This window comes from Zalophus californianus, chromosome 9 (assembly GCF_009762305.2).
Source record: "Zalophus californianus isolate mZalCal1 chromosome 9, mZalCal1.pri.v2, whole genome shotgun sequence".
NCBI classification, from domain to species: domain Eukaryota; kingdom Metazoa; phylum Chordata; class Mammalia; order Carnivora; family Otariidae; genus Zalophus; species Zalophus californianus.
Genome location: NC_045603.1, coordinates 123,852,486 through 123,877,532, shown reverse-complemented (window position 1 = coordinate 123,877,532; position 25,047 = coordinate 123,852,486). Strand labels below are relative to the sequence as shown.

The window sequence follows — 25,047 nt, the reverse complement described above, 5'->3', positions numbered from 1 at the left end:
AATATTTTGGAACAAACGATCTTTTCTGGCTGCCCCATGGACCTCCTTTTCTTTGGTTGTCTTCATGTTTGAAGATATTTTTAAAGGTTACCTGTCCAGTGTTTGAGGGCCTCAGCATTTGCTGACATTATTTTCAGCATCCTGGGTAGCAAACTCAAAATATCCCACCAGAGGGCTCCAGAGCTATACTAACTTTTTTTTCCCCCTAACACAGCAGTATAAAATATCTAAATTGTATTGAAGGGCTAGAATTTTTTAAGCATGCGTATTTTTTCTGTGACTATAATGCAGTGTTTGGTCAGCATGGGGGTGAATGTTTACTTACATGACTACTGTAAACAGAATCTTAGACTCAAAGATGTGGCAGGCAGTCCTGGTCTGTAAGGAAAAATGGCTTTAAGGGATTCATTAAATGAATAACAAACATTTACTGTATTGAGCATTTGCTAAGGCAGCACATTTGAGAGCATTCACTACCAAACAAATGTATAAATTAACATTCATTAGGTAATATGGTCCCTCTTTAAGCAAGGTACATTGCTAAATTGCAGTTTGAAAGAGTATCTGTAAATGGTAATGATAAGCGGCTGCATATCAAATATATTTTCTCGACCCACATTCATTACACCTGCCACGTGCCGGACCCCATGCCAGTTCTAGCGCATACAAGGATGAATAATGGGAGTTTCCACCTTCAAACATCTTTCCCTTCCCTTTCCCCAGCTCATTACTATTACAGTTCATTTTTGCAATGTGAAATCAAAATTTATGAAATTGGACCATAACTCTTAGTAGCCATAATTAGGATGTTGGCCACTATTACTCATTGACTTAAATAATAATTGTGTGGTGTTTATAATTTAGAGTAACGTTATTGCAAATGTTTTCTAGTTCAGAAGGACACAGTGAGGATGGGTAGCTTCCTATTAATGGTATTTATCAATATTATTGAAATGTTTTTACATGTATGGGTACTTTGGTTCCTGTGATGTGACCTGATCACAAGATCACACAACTTGTGGCAAATTCAGAAGACTTCTGACTCTTAATCCCTGCAGTCATCCCAGTATCATACGTCATCTTGCAGAAGCAAGCCAGAGGTAGTGGGGTCAAAGCAGAGGCACAGGTGGCCAGCTCATGCTATTCTGGTTCCTGTAGCTCCTTGGTGGCCTTTGTGTCCCCACCTTGTTTATGTTTTGTGAATATATACGCCAGAAAGGAAAAATAAATATTACCTTTAAATGCTTATGACTATGAATGGTTTTGTATCTTGAATAATAGAAAATTTTGTTTTAATTTTAAAAAGTCTTCCCTTTTAAATGTTTTCCAAACTCTTTTTTCTCTAGAAAGCGATGTGCCTGCTAACTGTCCAAGTCAGTGGTGGCCATACGCAGGTTACTGCTACAAGATTCACAGAGAGGAGAAGAAAATCCAAAGAGATGCCTTGACTGCATGTCGGAAGGAAGGTGGTGATCTAGCCAGTACCCACAGCATCGAGGAATTTGATTTTATCATCTCCCAACTGGGATATGGTGAGAGACCTTAACAGCAGTAATATGCTTGCCTCTCCCCCACTCTCCACCCATCTCTGGAAAATTTAATCATAAATGTTAATTTTAATTTAATAATTTAAAATTAATAATGAGATCATTTAATACATGTAATAAATATTAATCATGCATAAAAGTAAAAATTGTTTAGAAATTTTTAAAAGATTTTATTTATTTATTTTAGAGAGAGAGAGAGCATGAGCAGGGGGAGGGGCAGAGGGAGAGGGAGAATCCCAAACAGATTCTGGGCTAAGCATGGAGCCCAAAGCGGGGTTTGATCGAGGACCCTGAGATCATGACGTGAGCTGAAATCAAGAGTCGAACACTGAACTGACTGACCCACCCAGGCACTCCGAAATTTAAAGAATTTTTTATCAAAGAGATAATTTGACTTGTTTTTCTTTTAATATGTAATCAATTGACAGTTTTAAAAATATTATTTTTCTCTATATAATCTGTATTCAGAACATTCTACCTTAAATTTGTCAATAATATTTCATTTATTGGCACTATTGGTGCGTACGTATTTTCTTTTATAATGCCCCTATTTTCTCTCACCAGAAACAACTCTAAATGAACCATCTCATATTCTGGATTTTATTTTCTTTATTAACCTAGCTAGCACTGCTACGGTGTTGAACAGTGAAAGAAACAGAATATTTTATTGGGGTGTTTAAGTGTTGGCCTCAAACTTTTGAAGAAATGTATGCCTCATGGGGTGCCTGGGTGGCTCAGTCGGTTAAGCGTCTGCCTTCAGCTCAGGTCATGATCCCCCGGTCCTGGGATCCAGCCCCGCATCGGGCTCCCTGCTCAGCGGGGAGTCTGCTTCTCCCTCTCCCTCCGCCTGCTGCTGCCCCTGCTTGTGCTCTCTTGCTGTCTCTCTTTCTGACAAATAAATAAAATCTTTAGAAAAAAAAAAAAAGAAATGTATGCCTCAATTTTAGGTATGTAACTTAAAGATTATATAGAAAATGTACTAAACAAAATATTGTAAAGTTTTCAAAAATTGATTCTATCCAAAAGAAAAAAAAAACCCAAAAACAAAACCAGGGAAAATTGGCTGGGAACACTCCTCCCGAAGAGGAGGCAAGGCGAGGAGGCACAGAACGCTAACTGGTACTTAGGGGTACCTGCTGGTTAAATGAGGATCATTTTCTGCTTCCTCCCCTGAGCCTGCTGACTAGCTGCAGCTATTCATTTCCAGCCAGCAAAACAAGAGGAAATGGATGGTGGCAATGGTGGGGACTACTTCCTGACCCTTATTGCCTGAAAACTGATAGGAGTCGGGGGCGGGGGGAGGGAAGGGGAGAAGAAAAACCAGTTGACAAATAGACGGGAATTAGCAGAGTAGTTGCAGAGGGCAAATGCAAAGACCCCCAAACCCCAGTACTTCTAGCACCTGTGCCAAATGGAATCCGTTCTCCTCTGTGTACTTCACTCCGTTTAACAGGCCCTGATAATAGCCTGCGGCAGCCTGTAAACAATTTCTTAATATTCTCTATTTACTCATTCTGGAGAATTCAGACTACATGATAATAATGTAAGCAGGACTGGTATGTCTGAAGAATATCATGGCATACAAGTCATGATACTTATAGCAGGTAATAAAGTTTGCAAAGGAATCTCTGGAAAACAGATTAGTTAAGATGCCATAGACCCGAAGTGCAAATTTTCCTCTACTTTATATAATGTGATATAGTAATAGGAGAAGCTTCTATGTTTATTGCTATAGTTATATAGGGAAGTTGGCTGACAAAGGTGGCCTTTATGTATTTTTTATTGAAGTATAATTGACGTACATATTGTTAGTTTCAGGTATATAACATAATGATTCCACAGTTGGGAAATGATCACCACGATAAACCTACCTACCAATATTGACTGTGGTCACCATGCTGCCCATTACATCTCCATGACTTTTTAATTTTATCACTGGAACTTTGTACCTCTTTTTTTTTACAGATTTTATTTATTTTTTTGAGAGAGAGAGAACGAGTGGGGGGAGGGGGGGAGGGACAGACTCCCTGCTGAGTGGGGAGCCTGACACAAGGCTGGATCCCAGAACCCTGAGATTGTGACCTGTTACTTAACTGAGCCCCCCAGGTGCCTCTGAAGTTTGTACCTCTTGATCTCCTCACCCATCCTTCTCCAACACCACCTCTCTCCTTTACGTCTGGAAACCACAAATCTATTCTCTGTATCTATGAGTTTTGTTTTCGTTCATTTGTTTTGCTTTTTAGATTTCACATAGAAGTGAGATCAAGTGGTATTTGTCTCTCTCTGATTTATTTCACGTAACATAATGCCCTCAAGTTCCATCCATGTCATTGCAAATGGAAAGATTTTATTCTTTTTTATGGCTTTATAGTATTCCAGTGTGTGTGTGTGTGTGTGTGTGTGTGTGTGTGTGTGTGTGTGTGTGTACAGTGGAATATGTATATGCCATATCTTCTTTATTTATTCATCCATTGATAGATACCTAGTGTTTCTCTATCTTGGCTACTGTAGATAATGCTGCAGTGAACACTGTGGGGGGCATATGTCTTTTTGAGTTAGTGTTTGTTTTCTTTGGATAAATACCCAGAAGTGGAATTGCTGTATCATATGGTAGTCCTATTTTTAATTTGTTGAGGAACCTCCATACTGTTTTCCATAGTGGCTACACCAATCTATTACTCCTACCAACAGTGCACAAATGTTCCCTTTTCTCCACGTTGCTGCCAACACTTGTTATTTCTTGTCCTTTTGATAATAGTCATTCTGACAGGTGTTAGGTAATATCTCATTATGGTTTTGATTTGCATTTCCCTGATGATTGGTGGTTTTGGGCATCTTTTCATATGTCTTTTGGCCATATGGATATACTCTCTGGAAAAATGTCTATTCAGATCCTCTGCCTATTTTTAAATCAGATTTTTTTGTTTTGTTTTGTTACTGACTTATATGAATTCCTTTATAGTTTACATAAAAACCCTTAATGAATATATGGTTTGCAAATATCGTCTTCCATTCAGTAGGATAACTTTTTATTTTGTTGATGTTTTCCTTTTCTATGCAGAAGCTTTTTCATTTCATGTACTCCCATTTGCTTCTTTTTGCTTTTGTTGCCATTGCCTTTTGAGTCAGATCCAAAAAAATACTGCCAAGACCAATGTCAAGGAGCTCACTGCTTAAGTTTTCTTCTAAGAGTTTTATGGTGTCCGAACTTATATTTAAGGCTTTATTTATTTTATTTTATTATTATTATGTTAATCACCATACATTACATCATTAGTTTTTGATGTACTGTTCCCTGATTCATTTTTTGCGTATAAAACCCAGTGCTCCATGCAGTACGTACCCTCTTTAATACCCATAACCAGACTAACCCACACCCCTCCCTTCTAGAACCCTCAGTTTGTTTCTCAAAGTCCATAGTCCATAGTCCATAGTCTCTCTCCGATTTCCCCCCTTCATTCTTCCCTTTCTGCTATCTTCTTCTTCTTTTATTTTAACATATAATGTATTATTTGTTTCGGAGGTACAAGTCTGTGATTCAACAGTCTTATACAATTCACAGCACTCACCATAGCACATACCTCCCCAGTGTCTATCACCCAGCCACCCCATCCCTCCCATCCCCACCAGTCCAGCAACCCTCAGTTTGTTTCCTGAGATTAAGAATCCTCATGTCAGTGAGGTCATATGATACATGTCTTTCTCTGATTGACTTATTTCGCTCAACATAATACCCTCCAGTTCCATCCACATCGTTGCAAATGGCAAGATTTCATTCCTTTTGATGGCTGCATAATATTCCATTGTATAGATATACCACCTCTTCTTTATCCATTCATCTGTCGATGGACCCCTTGGCTCTTTCTGTAGTTTGACTATTGTGGACATTGCTGCTATAAACATCGGGGTGCACGTACCCCTTCGGATCCCTACATTTGTATCTTTGGGGTAAATACCCAGTAGTGCAATTGCTGGGTCATAGGGTAGCTCTATTTTCAACTGTTTGAGGAACCTCCATGCTGCTTTCCAGAGTGGCTGCACCAGCTTGCATTCCCACCAACAGTGTAGGAGGGTTCCCCTTTCTCCACATCCCCGCCAACATCTGTCGTTTCCTGACTTGTTAATTTTAACCATGCTGAGTGGTTGTGAGGTGGTATCTCATTGAGGTTTTGATCTGGATTTCCCTGATGCCGAGCGATGTTGAGCACTTTTTCATGTGTCTGTTGGCCATTTGGATGTCTTCTTTGGAAAAATGTCTGTTCATGTCTTCTGCCGATTTCTTGATTGGATCATTTGTTCTTTGGGTGTTGAGTTTGGTAAGTTCTTTATAGATTTTGGATACTAGCCCTTTATCTGATATGTCATTTGCAAATATCTTCTCCCATTCTGTCGGTTGTCTTTTGGTTTTGTGGACTGTTTCTTTTGCTGCGCAAAAGCTTCTTATCTTGATGAGGTCGCAATAATTCATTTTTGCCCTTGCTTCCCTTGCCTTTGGCAATGTTTCTAGGAAGAAGTTGCTGTGGCTGAGGTCAAAGAGGTTGCTTCCTGTAGAATTTTGATGGACTTCTGTCTCACATTTAGGATTTTGATGGACTCCTGTCTCACATTTAGGTCTTTCAACCATTCTGAGTCTATTTTTGTGCGTGGTGTAAGGAAATGGTCCAGTTTCATTCTTCTGAATGTGGCTGTCCAATTTTCCCAACACCATTTGTTAAAGAGACTGCCTTTTTTCATTGGACATTCTTTCCTGCTTTGTCGAAGATTAGTTGAGGCTTGTATTGCTATATACTTTCCTCTTAGGACTGCCTTTGCTGCATCCCAAAGATTTTTGAACAGTTGTGTTTTCATCTTCATTTGTTACCTTGAATTTTTTTAATTCTTCTTTAATTTCCTGGTTGACCCATTCATTCTTTAGTAGGATGCTCTTTAGCCTCCATGTACTTGAGTTCTTTCCGACTTTCCTCTTGTGATTGAGTTCTAGTTTCAAAGCATTGTGGTCTGAAAATATGCAGGGAATGATCCCAATCTTTTGGTACCGGTTGAGACCGGATTTGTGACCTAGGATGTGATCTATTCTGGAGAATGTTCCATGGGCACTAGAAAAGAATGTGTATTCTGTTGCTTTGGGATGGAATGTTCTGAATATATCTGTGAAGTCCATTTGGTCCAGTGTGTCATTTAAAGTCTTTGTTTCCTTGTTGATCTTTTGCTTAGATGATCTGTCCATTTCAGTGAGGGGGGTGTTAAAGTCTCCCACCATTATTGTATTGTTGTTGATGTGTTTCTTCGCTTTTGTTATTAATTGGCTTATATAATTGGCTGCTCCCATGTTAGGGGCATACATATTTACAATTGTTAGATCTTCTTGTTGGATAGACCCTTTAAGTAGGGTATAGTGTCTTTCTTCATCTCTTATTACAGTCTTTGTTTTAAAATCTAATTTGTCTGATATAAGGATTGCCACCCCAGCTTCCTTTTGGTGTCCATTAGCATGGTAAATGGTTTCCCACCCCCTCACTTTCAATGTGGGGGTGTCTTTGGGTCTAAAATGAGTCTCTCGCAGACAGCATATTGATGGGTCTCGTTTTTTTATCCAAACTGATACTCTGTGTCTTTTGATTGGGGCATTTAGCCCATTTACATTCAGGGTAACTACTGAAAGATATGAATTTTGTGCCACTGTATTGCCTGTAAGGTGACTGTTACTGTATATTGTCTGTGTTCCTTTCTGGTCTATGTTACTTTTAGGCTCTCTCTTTGCTCTCAGGACCCTTTTCAATATTTCTTGTAGGGCTGGTTTCATGTTTGCAAATTCCTTTTGTTTTTGTTTGTCCTGGAAGCTTTTTATCTCTCCTTCTATTTTCAATGACAGCCTAGCTAGATATAGTATTCTTGGCTGCATTTTTTTCTCATTTAGTGCTCTGAATATATCATGCCAGTCCTTTCTGGCCCGCTGGGTCTCTGTGGATAAATCTGTTGCCAATCTAATGTTTCTACCATTGTAGGTTACAGATCCCTTCTCCTGAGCTGCTTTCAGGATTTTCTCTTTGTCTCTGAGACTCGTTAGGTTTTACTATTAGATGTCAGTGTGTTGACCTATTTTTATTGATTTTGAGGGGGCTTCTTTGTGCCTCCTGGATTTTGATGCCTGTTTCCTTCCCCAAATTAGGGATGTTCTTTGCTATAATTTACTCCAAAATACTTTCTGCCCCCCTCGCTCTTTCTTCTTCTTCTGGGATCCCAATTATTCTAATATTGTTTTGTCTTATGGTATCACTTATCTCTCGAATTCTGCCCTTGTGATCCAGTAGTTGTTTTCCTCTCTTTTTCTCTGCTCCTTTATTTTCCATCATTTGGTCTTCTATGTCACTAATTCTCTCTTATGCCTCATTTATCCTAGCAGTTAGAGCTTCCATTTTGTATTGCACCTCATTTATAACCTTTTTGATTTTGACTTGGTTAGATTTTAGTTCTTTTATTTCTCCAGAAAAGGTTTCTCTAATATCTTCCATGCTTTTTTCAAGTCCAGCTAGTATCTTTAAAATCATCATTCTGAACTCTAGTTCTGACATATTACTAATGTCCGTACTGATTAGGTCCCTGGCAGTCAGTACTTCTTCTTGTTCTTTTTTTTTGAGGTGATTTTTTTCCGTGTTGTCATTTTATCCAGAGGAGAACAGATGAATGAGACAACAAAATGCTAACAGGGTAACAACATCCCCAGAAAAATATACATTAAACAAATCAGAAGAGACCTGAAACCTGGGGGAAAGAAAAGGAAAGAAAGAAAAAAGAAAAAGAAAAGAGAAAGAAAAAGAAAAGGGAAAGAAAAAGATACAAACAAACAAACAAAAAAAACAATATGATCAAATATGATCAGGCTGGTGCATAGATCAGTGCCACACACTAGATTTTGGGTGTATTTTGGTCTGTTAGAAGAAAGTGCCTCCCAAAATTTTAAAGAAAGAAAAACTTATATATGTACAAAAATGAGGGTTAATACAATGAAGGGACAGAATATGACTGTAAAGATGAAAATTATAAAAGCTTTTATAAAAGGAATTGATAAGAAGTTGTTTGAAAAAGAAAGAAGAGGATTTAAAAAAAAAAAAGGGAGAGAATGTGATCAGGCAGGAGACTAGAACAAAGCCATACACTAGAGATTTAGGGTATATTTTGGTCTGTTAGAAGAAACTGTATCCCAAAATTTTATTTTATTTTATTTTATTTATTGTTTTAAAGATTTTATTTGTTTATTTGAGACAGAGAGAATGAGAGAGACAGCGAGCACATGAGAGGGGGGAGGGTCAGAGGGAGAAGCAGACTCCCTGCCGAGCAGGGAGCCCGATGTGGGACTTGATCCAGGGACTCCAGGATCATGACCTGAGCCAAAGGCAGTCGCCCAACCAACTGAGCCACCCAGGCGCCCCTGTATCCCAAAATTTTAAAGAGAGAACAACTTATACATATATACCCAAAATAAGGTTAACTACTCTGAAGGGATAGAATATGACTCTAAATGTGAAAAATAAAAATGATTTTTAAAAAAGGGATTGATAAGATGTTGGTTGAAAAAGGGAAAAAGAAAAATTTAAAAAAAAAGTTTAAAAAAATTAACTTTGAAAGACTAAAGAATCATGGTAAAAAAGCCATGAATTCTATGTGCAGTATTCCCCTAGCGCTGGAGTTCTCCCGTTCTCCTTGATCAGTAAACTTGGTCTTGGCTTGCTGGCTGTTCGTGCTGATCTTCTGGGGAGGGACCTGTTGCCGTGGTTCCCAAATGTCTTTGCCGGAGGCGGGTTTACCCCACCCTTGCCAGGTCGGGGCTAAGTAATCTGCTCGGGTTTGCTCTCGGGAGCTTTTGTTCCCTGCAAGCTCTCGGTACAGCTTCGGAGGACAACAGTGAAAATGGTGGCCTCCCAATCTCCTCCTGGGAGGAGCCGAGAACTTGGGTCCCCGCTCCTCAGTGTGCCCCCAGAGAAAAGCAGTCAATCACTCCCGTCTCCCTGGTCTCTGACCGCACTCCGTGCTCACCTGGCCTGTGACCAAGCATTTCTATCTCTGGCACCTGACCCCGTGTGGAGTCTCCAAACCCAGCAGATCCCTGCGGTGCATTCCCGTGCCACTCCTCCTGGGGGAGGAAAGGGAGTCTCCCCAGATCTGCTGCTTGTTGGGTCCCTGCTGGAGGAGCAGTGGCCCCACTGGGCCGCAGATCACAGTTTATGGCAACCCCGAGCTGAGAGCCCGCGCCTCGGCTCCGTCTCTGCAGCCGGCTTCCCCGCTCCGATCCCTGGGAGCTCTGCTGCACTCAGGCACCCCTGCTCTTTCTGTGACCCCAAGGGTCCTGAGACCACACTGTCCCGCGAGGGTTCCACCCCCCCCGCTTAGCCACTGGAGTGACGTCCCTCCGTGGAGCTGCTTCTAAAAGGTCCGATTTTGTGCTCCGCGACCTATCACTTGCCAGAAGCGGCCGACGGAGGCCCCCTCCCCCGCCGTCTATCCTCCCGAATATCGCCTCGGATTCACTTCTCCACACGTCCTACCTTCCAGAAAATGGTCGCTTCTCTGTTCAGAGAGTTGTTGCTACTCTCCTCTTCGATCTCCTGTTGAGTTTGTAGGTGTTCAGAATGGTTTGATCCCTATTCAGCTGAATTCCTGGGACCAGACAAAATCCAGGTCTCCTACTCCTCTGCCATCTTGCTCCTCCTTAAGTCTTTATTTTTAATTTGTGTGTATGGTATAAGATAGTGGTCCTGTTTTATTCTCCTGTAAGTGAATTCCAGTTTCCTAACACCCGTTTCTGAAGAGACTATCCTTACCATCTTTGTTATAGATTAATTGACCATATATGTGTGGGTTTATTTCTGGGCTCTCTGTTCTGTTCCATTGATCGGTGTCTGCTTTTATGCCAAACCCATGCTATTTTGATTACTTTGGCTTTGTAATATAGTTTGAAATCTTATAGTGTGATACCTTCAGCTTTGTTCTTTCTCAAGGTTGCTTTGGCTATTTGGGATCTTTTGTGATTCCATACAAATTTTAGGTTCGTTCTTTTCTGTGACAAATGCCATTGATATTTTGATAGGGATTACATTGAATCTGTGTGTTGCTTTGGGTAACAGGGACACTTTTATAATATTAATTCTCCAATCCATGAGCATGGACTATCTTTATCTGTGTCTTCTTCAATTTCTTTCATCAATTCTTATAATTTTCAGTGTACAGATCTTTTACCTCCTTGGTTAAATTATTCCTAGGTATTTTATTCTTTTTGATGCAAATGAAAATGGAATTGTTTTCTTAATTTCTCTTTCTTATAGTTCCTTGTTAATGCATAAAAAGGCAACAGAGTTATATATATGGATTTTGTATCCTGCAACTTTATTGAATTTGTTTATTAGTTTTAACAGTTTTTTTTTTTCTTTTTGGTGGAGTCTTTAGGGTTGTCTATAAAACCATGTCATCTGCAAATAGTGAAAGTTTTATTTCTTCCTTTCTAACTTAGGTGGCTTTTATTTCTTATTCCTGCCTAAGCTCTGGCTAGGACTTCCAATATTATGTTGAGTAAAAGTGGTGAAAGTGGTCATCCTTGTCTTTTTCATGTTCTTAAGGGAAAAGCTTTCAGCATTTGAGTATGTTAGTTGTGGGCTCACCATATATGGCCTTTATTATGTTAAGGTACATTCTGTCTATTCCCAATTAAGTAAGAGATTTTATCATAAATGGATATTGATTTTGTCAATGCTTTTTCTGCTTCTATTGAGATGATAGTATGATTTATTTTTATTTTTATTTTTTTAGAGAGAGGGAGAGTAAGTGTGGGTAAGTGGGGGACAGTGAGAGACAGAATCTTAAGCAGATTCCATGCACAGGATGGAACCCAGTGTGAGGCTCCATCTCACAACACTAAGATCACGACCTGAGCGAAAATCAAAGAGTTGAACGTTTAACTGACTGAGCCACCCAGGTGCCCCAAGATGATAATGATTTTTAATTTTCATGTTGTTAATGTGGTGTATCACACTGATTGATTTGCATATATTGAACCATCTTTGCATCCTGAAATAAATCCTATTTGATCATGGTATATGATCCTTTTAAGGCATTGTTGAATTCTGTTTGTTAACATTTTGTGAGGATTTTTGCATCTGTGTTCATCATGGATATTGGCATATAATTTTCTTTCTTTTTTTGTGTGATGTCTTTGCCTGGTTTTGGTATCAAGGTAATGCTGGACTCATAAAATGAGTTTGGGAGTTTTCTTTCCTCTTCAATTTTTTGGAAGAGTTGAGAAAAATAAGTTTTAACTCTTCTTTGAATGTTTGGTAGAATTCACTGGTGAAACCATCTGATCCTGGACTTTTGTTTGTTGGGGGTTTTTTGATTACTGATTCCTTCTCTTTACTAGTAATTGGTCTGTTCAGATTTTATATTTCCTTATGATCCAGTCTTGGAAGAGTGTATATATCTAGGAATTTATCCATTTCTTCTAGGTTGTCCAATCTGTAGGAATATAATTGTTCATAGTAGTCTCTTTTGATACTTTGCATTTCTTTGGTATCAGTTGTAATTTTTCCTCTTTCATTTCTGTTTTTATTTATTTGCACCTTGTTTCTTTTTATCTGATTGAGTCTAGCTAAAGGTTTGTCAGTTTTGTTTATCTTTTCAAAGAACCAACTGTTGGTTTCACTGATCTTTTCGTTATCTTTTTCATCTCTCTTTCATTTATTTTTGTTCTGATCTTTATTATTTCCTTTCCTCTACTAACTTTGGGCTGCATTTGTTCTTCTTTTTCTAGTTCCTTTAGGCATACAGTTAGATCATTTATTTGAGATTTTTCTTGTTTCTTGAGGTAGGCCTCTATAGCTATGAACTTCCCTCCTAGAATATTTTTGTTGAATCACATGGATTTTGGTATGTTTATTTACATTTCATTTCTCTGAAGATATTTTCTGATTTCTCCTTTGATTTCTTCATTGACTTCTTCTTTGTTCAGGAGCATATTTTAAAATCTCAACTCATTTGTGATTTTTCCCGTTTTCTTTTTGTAGTTGATTTCTAGTTTCATACCATTGTGTTTGAAAAAGATGCTTGATATGATTTCAGTTTTCCTAAATTTATTGAGACTTATTTTGTGGCCTAGCCTATGACCTATCTTGGAGAATATTCCTTGTGTACTTGAGAAGAATGTATATTCAGCTGTTTGGGGAAGGATTGTTCTTTATATGTAAATTACTTATCTCCATTTCCTTAAGTTTTTTTCTGGGGTTTTATCTTGGTTTGTTTGTTTGTTTGAAACATATTCCTCTATTTCCTCATTTTGTTTAACTCTCTGCGTTTGATTCTGTGGGTCAGGTGAAACAGCTATCTCTCTCAGTCTTAAAGTGGTATCCCTGTATGGGCAATGATCCTTAGCATTTAACTTTGCTCTAGTCATTAGCTGTTTCTTGAATTGGCTCTCCAGTTGTTTCAGACTTATGGAGCCCAGAAACACAGTCCCTCCTGGCATATGTAGCTATAGATTTGTTGTATCCATGGGAGGAGGTTAGTTCAGGATCTTCCTATGCTGCCACCTTGAACCACCTCTGGCAAAGTTTGCTTTAAAATTCAGCTTAGGAATTAATAAATTTTCACTAGGGAAATCTTCCCTTTCTTTATTATCGATAAGGCTTATTTATTTAAAACAGTAAAAATAATATGGATAAAGGTAAATAAAAGTTAGAAAATTATTGTTTCTAAATCAAAAGCCTAGAAAAACTTTTTAGGTAATTGAGAAAATATCATTTTTAATATCTTTTATATTAATTGTGGAAGTACAGTGGAGAAATTGGGACTTGCACTGGTAAGTTATGACTACATCAACTAAGACAGCTTCCCTGACTCATAACAATTGGTCTAACAACTTTTTACACTCATGTATTATCTATTTTTATAGAGTCTAGATTGTGCTTAGGAATTACAAAAACTAGAGGGATATGCACAATTTAGTGAGAAAAAATGTTTATAGGGAACTCTTAATACTTTAATTGTGGGACTTGAAAGTTTAGGTTTTTATTAGTCTTGAACGTAAATCCTGGAAGGGCACATGAGGTCATTTTGAAGCCTATATTTTTTGCTCAAAAGATCATGATCTGCCAAATTAAGTGAAAGGAAAAGGGGATCATCCTGGCCATGTCATTCATGCCTCATGGCACTGGAAACATCTGTTGGAGTTGGCAATGGGCCAATCAGGGACTTCTCCAAAAGCAAAGTCTAGTGACAACTTTTAGGAGGAAGAGATGAAACCTTTTAGGGAAATTCTTATATAGTGTGGCATTTTTCTCATTTCTACTACAACATCATCTTTATAATCCTTTCACAAGTAATTTTATTTTTACCATTTAAAGAACATAAATTAAGCATTCATGATGAAATTTCCAGTAGTACAAATTAAATAGATGTTGAATTGTGTATTCTTTCATTATTTTGAATTTGTTAATATATATGTTTCTAGCCATGAAAATGTAGGGTTAGTTATAATATTTAGAATTTTTAGAGTTCTAACTACAGATAAGGTCAATAATGTTCTTCATAGAATAAAACAAAATGATCACATTTTATATCTGTACCTGGTTGTTTTTGTTTTAACCTTTATTTGTTATTTGAGTTTTTCTGGTATTTTATGTGAAAATGATTACAGATTCATTTATATTTATATACTAATAAATAAGTCCCAAATGTCAGGAGAAACAGCTCAGCCCCTCAGTTTATGTATCTTCTCACTCCTATTACAGATATTGAGCTTCAATGGAAATACTAGAATGTTCTTAATAACAACATAGTAATAAAATAGAAGTGGTTTTTTAAAAAAGATTTTATGTATTTATTTGACAGAGAGAGACACAGTGAGAGAGGGAACACAAGCAGGGGAGATTGGAAGAGGGAGAAGCCGGCTTCCCACTGAGCAGGGAGCCCGATGCGGGGCTCGATCCTAGGACCCTGGGATCATGACCTGAGCCAAAGGCAGACGCTTAACGATTGAGCCACCCAGGTGCACCAGAAGTGGTTTTTAATAGTACTTTAAAACATTCATGAGATTAAATAATAGTCAAGTAGATTAATATATAAGTAAGCTATCATATTTCCAATACTGTGAGTGCAGTTGTTATAGAAAGTTATTTATAACAAAAAAGTAGCTTCACAAGAGGGGGGAAAGATGGATCAACTTTAGGCTCATTTTAGCAAATTCCAGGAGATATATTATACCCCCACAATAAGAGAATAAAGTTGCATTCACAATGTAAACAATACATTGTGCAATTAAACTAATATTAACAACATAAAATGTAGTTGACATCTCAGGTTAACAAGCAAGAGGATGGTCTTTTATCCGTTATAATATTAAGAGGGTAGAACTTTTGTTAATAAAGCAGGGGGCCTTCCTTTCCTGATAACCTCCTGATTTTTGGAAAGAAAACATGTGTACATTACTTTTGTGTTTTTCTTCCTGTTTAGAGCCAAATGATGAGTTATGGATCGGCTTAAATGACATCAAGATTCAAATGTATTTTGAGTGGAGTGATGGGACCCCTGTTACATTTACTAAATGGCTTCGTGGGGAACCAAGCCATGAAAACAACAGGCAGGAAGACTGCGTTGTAATGAAAGGCAAGGTGAGGCAACTTTATTTGCTGATATCTAGCAAAAGCCAGATGGTATTTTTCTTCCTGCCTCACTCACTACATACCATCATTTTAATTGTTTCTAGTCTAGGTGATCTATATTTCAATTGTTTAGCAAAGTCAAATTTTCAAGAGGACTAGGAAAGCAACAGGCAGAAATTTTCAGTTCAAGAATGAAAGTAACCAGTAACCCATATTCATCTGGTTCCTGTGCTGGGTTCTCAGTGGCAATACATATAGCTTGACTGATCAAATGAGAGCTTTGGTTTTATTTTTGACTGGTTGCTCTGAGTAGATGTCCTGAGGTCTATTCTGGGTTTCACAATCTGCAGTCTGTGCTTGGAGAGCTACATTTGTTCTTTTAGGTTACATGGAGATGTCGCATATGAAAAGATGGCATCCATGTCCTAAATATGACTTTAGTGACTGAAGAATATCATCGAATTATCTTTTGCTAATGGATAATGAACATGGTGGTTGAGAGGCTGGATTTTGATGCATGGCTTATTCTCTCATTTATAAGATGGGCATAATAATTGTACCCAGCTTAATGGTGGCTATAAGGATCGAATAGGTTAATGCGTATAACAAGCACAGTGACTGACACAAACTTATTGTTCAGTAGGTATTAGCTGTTTGGTCGTTGGGGTTGTTTTCATTGTGATTAATTGAAAGCTTAAGAAAAAAGTAGGTGTTAACTATTGAAAGGATAGGCAGAAGTGTGTCCTAGGAAGAGGAAACCAGGAAGCATCGTTCTTGTAAAGAACTGAAAGACGATATGGCGGAAAGCCCAGAGTTAGAGGTGGAAGGGTGGGTAGGAACACTAGCGAGTGTTGAGGTGGAGAAAATATGCTTTAGCCCAGGAGTGGCAAGAACAATTTTTCAATTTAGAAATATTACTCTGGCTGAAAGTTGAGTACCAGATGGCAGTGGTTTGCAACTGAGTGAGAAATGAGGGATCAGAGGCAGATAATATAGAAAACATTTTTCAAGGTGGTCAGTAGTTACACAAAGGAGAGGAGAGGCCATTTTGATGTGAAGTCTCTCAGGAAGGGGGATCAGGTAGAATCTGAAGCTGAGCGGGAAGTGGAGCCTTAGACCCAGGAGGACACTCATTAATATGAATTGGAAAAGGGAGGACAGATGACTGCTTTTGGGTGTGTTTTCAAGTTTGGTGTGTTGGGCGGGGGAGTTTTTCTGGATGGCTCTCTTTGTACTTGGTTAACTTGAAAACAGCCGACAGGAGAGGCTGTGTGTAGACCTTCTTTTGGCACCATCATAAGGGCTTACAAACTTTTTAAATTTCTCTCTAGATTCCTCTACACAGTGGCAGGGACAGCCAAAATATAAAAACATACTGGGGGTCTGCAATCTCTTTTCACATCTTTGTAGCCGGAAACAAATTCGCTGTTGACTTATAAAATGTCAATTTACCTTTCCTTTCAGAGATGCCATTTTTCTCTTAAGAACCTTTGTTTTCCTTTCCTGAGACCCAATTACAAGAAAACAGTCTCAAACAACTGATAATCAAACATTTTTTTCTCTTTGCTTTCTGCAGGATGGGTACTGGGCTGATCGGGCCTGTGAGCGACCTCTTGACTACATCTGTAAGATGAAATCTCAAACCCAACCCTCGGGAACAGTGGAGGTAGAACAAGGCTGCCAAAAAGTGAGTATTGAGCATACACAGTAAGTTCAGACCACAAAACATTATGTGATATCTTGGCTTTATTTTTTTGGCAGCAGAAGAGTTTTATTATTGTCATAGCCAAGTGTTCTAGCTGTTTAGATGTTCAACGGGTTCTTGTTAGGGTTTGGCATCACTGTTCTTCCTGAAGGCCTCTTTGGGTGTTCTCTACAGTTACTATAGGTGCATGTGGTCAGCAGACTTTCAGAACGCTGTGGGAATTCTCCCACCCCAATGGGGGAGTGAGAACGGAGAATAAAACCACACATCCAGGGAGCCTGGTGAGGGTAACGAGATTCAGGTGGGTTATAGTCATGGAAGAAAGGTCATTGAAGCCTTGGTAGTTGATGATCCATCCTATGGGTTGTAGAAACATTTCCAGTAGATAACCATTAAGTTTCAGATAGCATACTATCCTGTCATTTTCTCCATTTATAAGGACATCCTCCATTGAGGATACTGCTTCTGATGGGGATTCCTCCCAGTAGATCCCTGTAGCAAGAGGCAGGAGATCAGACTAGCTGGTGGTAGCCGGCAGTAACCAGTTACACTGAATAAAGCCATTCCATCTTAATATCTATGAATCTTGCCTGTACCTCGGTACTACCTCCCTGCAGCTCTTATAATTCTTTGAGGTTGAAGTAAATGATCTCTTTGAAACAATTTCTAACAGCATAAAGAAACTACAAAATACAGGGTGTATGGTTATCATTTTCCTGTTTAACTGCTGAGTTGCTTGTCTTCCTCTTTTTTTCCTTTCTCACTTCTCTTGGATAAAAATAAAGTAGAAACTAATTTTCTTTCCAAGCATGTCATGTTGTGATCAGATCATCCTGTCACAAACACCAGAAGGCTGAGAGTTCATGAAACATAATTTAGGACTGTCCAAATAAATCATCAAGAAACATCAAGCAGACACCAAATCAGAGACTGTTAGAGATATAGGGGATCTTTGTGATAATTGAAATCCCCCCTTTAATTTTTATGTTCTGGAAATTCAGCCCGGAGAAGCTATGACTTTCTTGGAGTGACAGAAGCAAGGCTAGAACCCTGGTCTCCTGATCCCACATCTCTACACTGAGACTAATGGATTCCCTACCAGTGTATTTACATATTCTTTGCCTAATCATATGGATATATGAGAGAGTGTATATTATTGTAATTTTATATAAATAAGAAATAATCCTTAAATGTTATTACTTCTATACAATTGATCCAAGTTTGTATACATGTAACAGTTTATATAGATAATAAGTCATATATATATAGTCTAGTAATTGTCATACCTACAATGTCTGATAAAATCCAGTTTAATCAGTAGGGTGGTAATAAGAAAAATAAGACAATATCCATAACTTTGTTGAGTGTAGTTATTATGCTGCCGATGATCTTAAAGGATAAATATTATGTTCCTAATTAGACGGAAGGGGAAACTGAAGCTCAGAGGCATTAAATAATTTGGCCAGTTTAAAAATATCTGCTGCTGTAGGTTTCTTTCCTCAGAGGGCTGGGAAGACTCAAACAACAACAAAAATCCACTCACTAGCTAAGAAAGATAACAAGACTGGGTTTTTTTTTTTTTTTTTCTTTCTTTTTCTGTCTGGGCCTAGGCACTTGGTGATGTGGGAACCTTTTTGAGAATTCAAAACCATAGGCGTGTTATACAGATCTGGGGTTCAGTGTTTAATTCACTGCTACCTTTGTGGGATATCTGGGGCAAAGTGGTCCTGAGTCTCTGAGATTCCAGGATGTCTGACAGATGCAAATGTTAAGCTACTTTATACAGAAGCTCCCTTTTCTGGGCTGAGGAGGAATCCCATGGATGAGTTTGAAATCTGAAAATCTGAAATTATAAAATCTACTACCAGGAGCTTTAGATGGTAGGATTAATGGATGTGACATTCACATGAATGTGTTTTTAAATACAGAAATGGGAAAGGTGAACTGGACCGACCAACCAAGTTTTCTTATCAAGTGCTTTCATTATGATTCACTTCCAAATATTTTTGATTTCCATTAAGACTTCTTTGATCCTTGAATTATTTAGAAGTGTGTGTGTGTGTGTGTGTGTGTGTGTGTGTGTGTGTGTGTGTGTGTTGATATTGGTTGGGGGTTTTGGTGGTAATGATGGGAATTTTGTTTTTCAGTTTCTTAAATAATTAGAGACTATTGATTTCACTGCATTGTGGATCATAGAGAGTTTTGGTTGTTGTTATTTGTTGAGACTTTATGGTCTAGTTCATAGTTTTTGTAAATATTCAGTGTGCTTGAACAGAATGATCTTTGCTTGTTCAGTTCAGGGTCCGTATATGTTGACTAGAAAAAAGCTTAACAATTTATATTATTTAGATGTTCTATATTCCTAATATTTTGTCTGCTCGACAAAATATTCTCCTTGCAATTCTGTCAGTTTTTGTTTTATATACTTTCATCTGTGTCATATCTTCCTGATACATCAGTCCTTTAATTATGTAATGACTTTCCTTATTCATATTGCTTTTTATAACCATAAAGTCAATTTTAAATAATATCAATATTGCCACAGAAGCTATCTTTTGCTTGGTATTTCCCTAGAACCTCTTTTTCCACCTAATTGCTTTTAATTATTCTATGTCATGGAATGGCTCTTATAAATATATATTGGCATTTTTATTTTTTATCTCATTTGTGGAACTCTGGCTTTTTGTTGGCAAGCATGAGTTCAGACTCTTTTTTTTTGCATCCTGATATATTTGCATTTGTTTCTACCATCTTATTTTGAGTTTTATTTTATTTACTGTTCTGATTTCTTTTCTCTCTTGTTTGTCTTGTCCTGCATTCCACTGGTTCTATTGAATATTTTGATCCCATTTTCCTCCTTTACAGGTTTACAAATAATACATTCCACTTTTTTTTTTAATGGTTAACCTTGGGTTTTGTGGGTTTTTTTTAAAGATTTAATTTATTTATTTGAGAGAGAGAGCTTGAGAGAGAGAGAGATCACAAGCAGTGGGGAGGGGTAGAGGGAGGAGCAGACCCCCTGCTGAACAGGGAGCCGGATACGGGACTCGATCCCAGGGATCCTGACCTGAGCTGAAGGCCGACGCTTCACCGACTGAGCCCCCCAGGCGCCGCCCTAAGCTCAGGTTTTTAACATACATTTCTGACTTGAAGTTAATCAGTATCTCTCTCTGCTTCCTGAACAAAATTAAGTTTATTATTCCACTTAAACATTAACTTTTTTTTATCTTGGAAATAATGTGAGACTCACAAGGAACTGAAAAAGAAAGTACAGAGAATTCCCCTGTACTACCAACTCTCCTCCCTGCAGTGAGAACTTAGGTAACTAGAGTTAGAACAGCTGTGTAATTGACATGGGTACAGTATATTAAGGAAACTATACATCTTGTTAATTTCTCCATTCTTTAACTTCCCACCTGCAATTAATTATCTTTTTTTTTTTTTAAAGATTTTATTTATTTATTAGAGAGAGAGAATGAGAGATAGAGAGCATGAGAGGGAAGAGGGTCAGAGGGAGAAGCAGACTCCCCGCCGAGCAGGGAGCCCGATGTGGGACTCGATCCCGGGACTCCAGGATCATGACCTGAGCCGAAGGCAGTCGCTTAACCAACTGAGCCACCCAGGCGCCCTGCAATTAATTATCTTTGCTATTCATACAGACATTTAGATCTGGATTCACTAAGACATTTATTGGTTTCTTTGTTCAATCTGACTTTCAGGCTGTTTATTCCTCCTGACTTAAAATTCCTTCTTGCCAAAGTAAATCTTTTCGTGATTTTTTTTCACTGGTGATATGGGAGTGGAACACTTTCTGTCTTTATCTGAAAATGTTCTGATCCCTCCTCACCTTGCATAATAATTTAGGTAGGTTTTAAAATGCTAGGTTGATAGCAATTTTCAGACAGCGCGGTGTATATATCATTTCATTTTCTCCTGGCCTTTATTTTTTGCCCTTGGAATTCCTGTTATTAGGCTAATTTTTCTTTTTTAAAAGTGGGTACTCTATTTTCTCTCTGATTGATTTCAAGATCTACTAATTGTACCTTTCAACAGATGTGGATTTCCAAACGAGAATATGAAGACGGAGGGAAACAGTGTGTAGAAAGGAAATGCCCTTGAAAAGAGTTCCCAAAGCTCCACCTTCCTGTGTCACCTTAAGTTTCATAGCTTTAGTATACTCAGGAAAAGAATGACCATCTTTTGTAGAATGTTTATACATTTTTGCATATTTCAATTTCCACTTAAATTTTTTAAGGCTTTAACTGGCTCTATAAATTAAGTTTGTGCTTTCCTTGAAATGCACTTATTCTTATTACAAGCATTTTATAATTTTGTATAAATGTCTATTTTCTCTAAATATTTTGCTTTCAGTAAAATGCTTTCCAACTCTGTTTAGTATGTCAGTCACCAGTGACAGGCTTTTAGTACAATATGTTGAGATTTGGATTAATTTTCTTTTGTTTGGTACTCACTGTGTTTCATTTTTAGAATTTGTCTCTTTTAATTCTTGAAAATTATCAGTCATTAATTTTATTTGGTGATTCTGAAACTTTTCTTAGGTTGATTTTCAACCTTTTCATTCTATTTTTTGTTTTCTCTCCATCTTTTAAAAATCTCTTTTCATATGTTCATCTCTCTGTTACATTCATTCAAATGACTAATCTTTCTGAAACCATATTTTCTATATTTAATCTGGCCATTGAGTCTTTAACTTTATATTTTTCTTTTCTAGAAATTCTATTTTTTGTGTGTTCAGATCATCTTGTTCTTTGTTCAGAGCACTTTGATCTTTCATTATTGATTTTCCTTCTTTTGTCTTTATTTGTTAAATCATCTGAAACATGTTTTTTGTTTTTTAAAGATTTTATTCCTTTATTTAAGAGAATGAAAGAGAGTACATGTGGGATGGAGGGGCAGAGGGAGAGGGAAAAGCAGACTGACTCCCCACTGAGCAGGGAGCCTGACATGGGGCTCGATCCCAGGACCCTGAGATCATGACCTGGACTGAAGGCACCCAGGAGCCCCTGAAACATGCTTATTTTTATATATTTTTTTCCAGATTGTTTTATTATATTACATTGCTGTCTTTCCCTTAAAATGAGCCTCATGTGGTTTGTAATTTTTGACTGTGATTAGTCCCCATCCTGTCCCCACCCTAAGCCTCAAATGTCCTAGTCTTACGTGACCTGTGTTGTGGAAATATTTCTATTGTGTGGTTCTGCATTTTACTTCTCTGAGTGCCTAGGAATTTCTCCTTTTGTAGACAAGATTTATTTTATGTTTTTAGCTGTGAATTCTAGTACAATGTGAATAGTGTCAAGTTGGAACCAGCACCCATCTCTGGCACAGAATCAGTATTTATTTATTTATTTTAATTTTTAAATTTTTTTATTTAATTTTTTTAAGATTTTATTTATTTATTTGACAGAGAGAGACACAGTGAGAGCAGGAACACAAGCAGGGGGAGTGGGAGAGGGAGAAGCAGAATCCCTGCTGAGCAGGGAGCCCGATGCAGGACTCGATCCCAGGACCCTGGGATCATGACCTGAGCTGAAGGCAGACATTTAACGACTGAGCCAGCCAGGAGCCCCCAGTATTTATTTTTAACAGAGGATTTTTTTTCCCCCTGCACCTAGAACCCCAGGCAGATGACAAGAATCTGCTATTGTCTGGTTTTGTGAATAGAGTTTTCTCACTCTCCTTTCCCATAGGGGCTCCCCTTAGTGGGTATCATCTTTTTTTAAAAAATGATTATTTATTTGAGAGAGAGAGAGAGTGAGCATGAGCAGTAGGAGGGGCAGAGAGAGAGAGAATCCTGAAGCCGACTCCCCAGTGAGCATGGAGCCTGACATAGGGCTTGATCCCAGGACGCTGAGATCATGACCTGAGCTGAAATCAGGAGTCAGCCGCTTATCTGACTGATCCACTCCAGTGCCCCAGTGGGGATCATCTTTATGTAAGGACTTCAGTTCCATTTCCCTGCCTCAAGTGGGCTGATGGACAAATACCCTCATTTGTATGGACATTAGTACCCCTGCCTCTAGAGCCTCATATCCTAGTCTAGGTCTGGTACATAATGGGGCAATGATAGTCTTGGCTTGAGCATTTTCCGTTCTAGCATTTTAGTTTTCTATGGTTTTGGTATCTGAAGATTTCCTCAAATATGGATTTTTTGTTTATTGTTATGTTTTTATTTAGCATTTCCATATGTTTGAAGTATGAGAGAGAAACCATGCCGAATCATGTTGCCAGAAGTTTGATAAGTATTGTCCTAGGACCAGATGACACAGCTTTATAGTCACTGCCTACTTTTGGCTTCAGTAGGAAACTAGGTCTGCTACTCGGCAAACTATTTCCTGTGGTTACCTATTCTAATACAGAAATCTTAGCCATTCTGTTCAGGTTCTTCAGGATGCATTTCACAAATCACTTTTGTTGGAAGATGTATCAGAAGGGGAAAGAAGGAATGCCCTGACTCCAGTTTTGTGTCATAAGAGGAACAATGTACTACTGTTTTCTTTATTCATATAAATATCTTTCATTGCATTTCAAATTTTCCATATTTGTGTTCTCTACATACTTCTGTGATTTATAAATTTGTTTCATAATATGTTTCATGATAGTGCAATTATTAAAATAATATTATTTAATTAATATCCCTGATAATCTGCTTGATGCCATTAATAGGGCTGGAAAAGACATGGCTTCTACTGCTATTTGATTGGACACACACTTTCAACATTTACGGAAGCAAATCAAACCTGTATAAATGAGAAGGCTTACTTAACAACTGTTGAAGACAGGTATGTAACTATTTTAATTTTATTTGAATGTATGTCAAATAATGAAATGTTTTCAGAGAAGCCTAAATATCAACATGCTCTAAATTTCTGTAAATTTCTCTAAATTCTATAAATCAACATGCTCTAAATTCCTGTAAATTTCTCTAAATTCTATAAATCAACATGCTCTAAATTTCTGTACATCTTGAGGTATGGCTTGCAAAAGTAGGAGCATTAAAAATCATACCCTTATTTGGATTCTTCATTGCAGCACTGTAAACTATTTTGTTCCTTTTAGAACTATAAAGCAATATTCAGAACAGTTCATTAATATTCTAGTATAGTTTGTGGATCTGACTTTTTTTCTGATCTAGTATATATCAGATTTTTTCAAGCAGGGAAACTAAGTAAAATTTTTAGTTCAAAAATGCCGCTTTCTATCTTTACCAGTATCTCCACCAAAAAATGTGGTAGAGAGATTTACTGAATATTTTGTTATTCCTTTACAGTCTTCTGGGTTTTTGTTGTTGTTGTTGTTTGGTTTTGTTTTTGTTTCCTTTTTTTTTGCTTTGCTAGGTTTGTTAGACTGATAGGTCCAGAAAAATCAAAATCACATAGACATAGAGGATTTTATATAACTTTTTGACTTCTAGAGTCCCAGCCATCTTTGAGGTTTTAGTTTTTATTTATTTTTCCTTTAATCTTTGCAAAGCACTGGATTAGGCATGGAATAAACTTAAAAGAAATGTTAAAATGTGCATTTGACTTGTAATAAAAAGGTAAAAAGGTATCTAGTTTTAATACAATAAGTTATATCTATTGGCCTTTCAAGGCATACCCAATAAAATGTAAAGAATACTATTGATATGAAAAAATCCTTTGATAAAAACCAAAAAAAGAAAGATATAGAATTTGTACAGTCTTTGTAAAAGAGATTGTAGTTCAACCATATCCTTTCTCATGTACAATTAAATGTCTACTATATCGTGGCACACATATAATGCTAATGCCTGAAAATCTGAATGTAGATAATTTTTATCTTATGACAAGATGAACTTTACATCTTTAAGTACTATGGGGACATATCCTCAGCTGCCCTGTAATTGATCTTTTGGTTTATTGGAGCAGAGATTTCCGTACATTTTATATTTTAGGTTTGTTTTGCTTTGTGTTTTCTATGATATTTATATTCAGGAGCTCACTAACTCTGTGGTTAAATTTGTTTCTAGACATTTGAGAAAAATTGAGTTTAGGACTTTTAAATTCTTTTGTTTGTTCAATTTAGGGAATGAAATTACTCAGATTAGGGTCATATAAATGTTCTGTTATGGTAACCTCTACCTTTCCCTCTCTGCTCTCTCTGGAGTCAT

General features: G+C 37.6%; 1 protein-coding gene across 2 annotated transcripts in view; it reads left to right on the top strand.

The window, feature by feature from the left end:
- Positions 1 to 25,047, top strand: part of MRC1 (mannose receptor C-type 1) — a 116,869-nt gene that overhangs the window by 37,242 nt on the left and 54,580 nt on the right. For both annotated transcript variants that reach the window (XM_027594943.2, XM_027594942.2), the window contains exons 7-10: positions 1,347 to 1,532; positions 15,042 to 15,199; positions 16,767 to 16,877; positions 23,583 to 23,698. In XM_027594943.2, the coding sequence (XP_027450744.2) occupies positions 1,347 to 1,532; positions 15,042 to 15,199; positions 16,767 to 16,877; positions 23,583 to 23,698 (571 nt within the window). The remainder of the gene's footprint in view (positions 1 to 1,346; positions 1,533 to 15,041; positions 15,200 to 16,766; positions 16,878 to 23,582; positions 23,699 to 25,047) is intronic.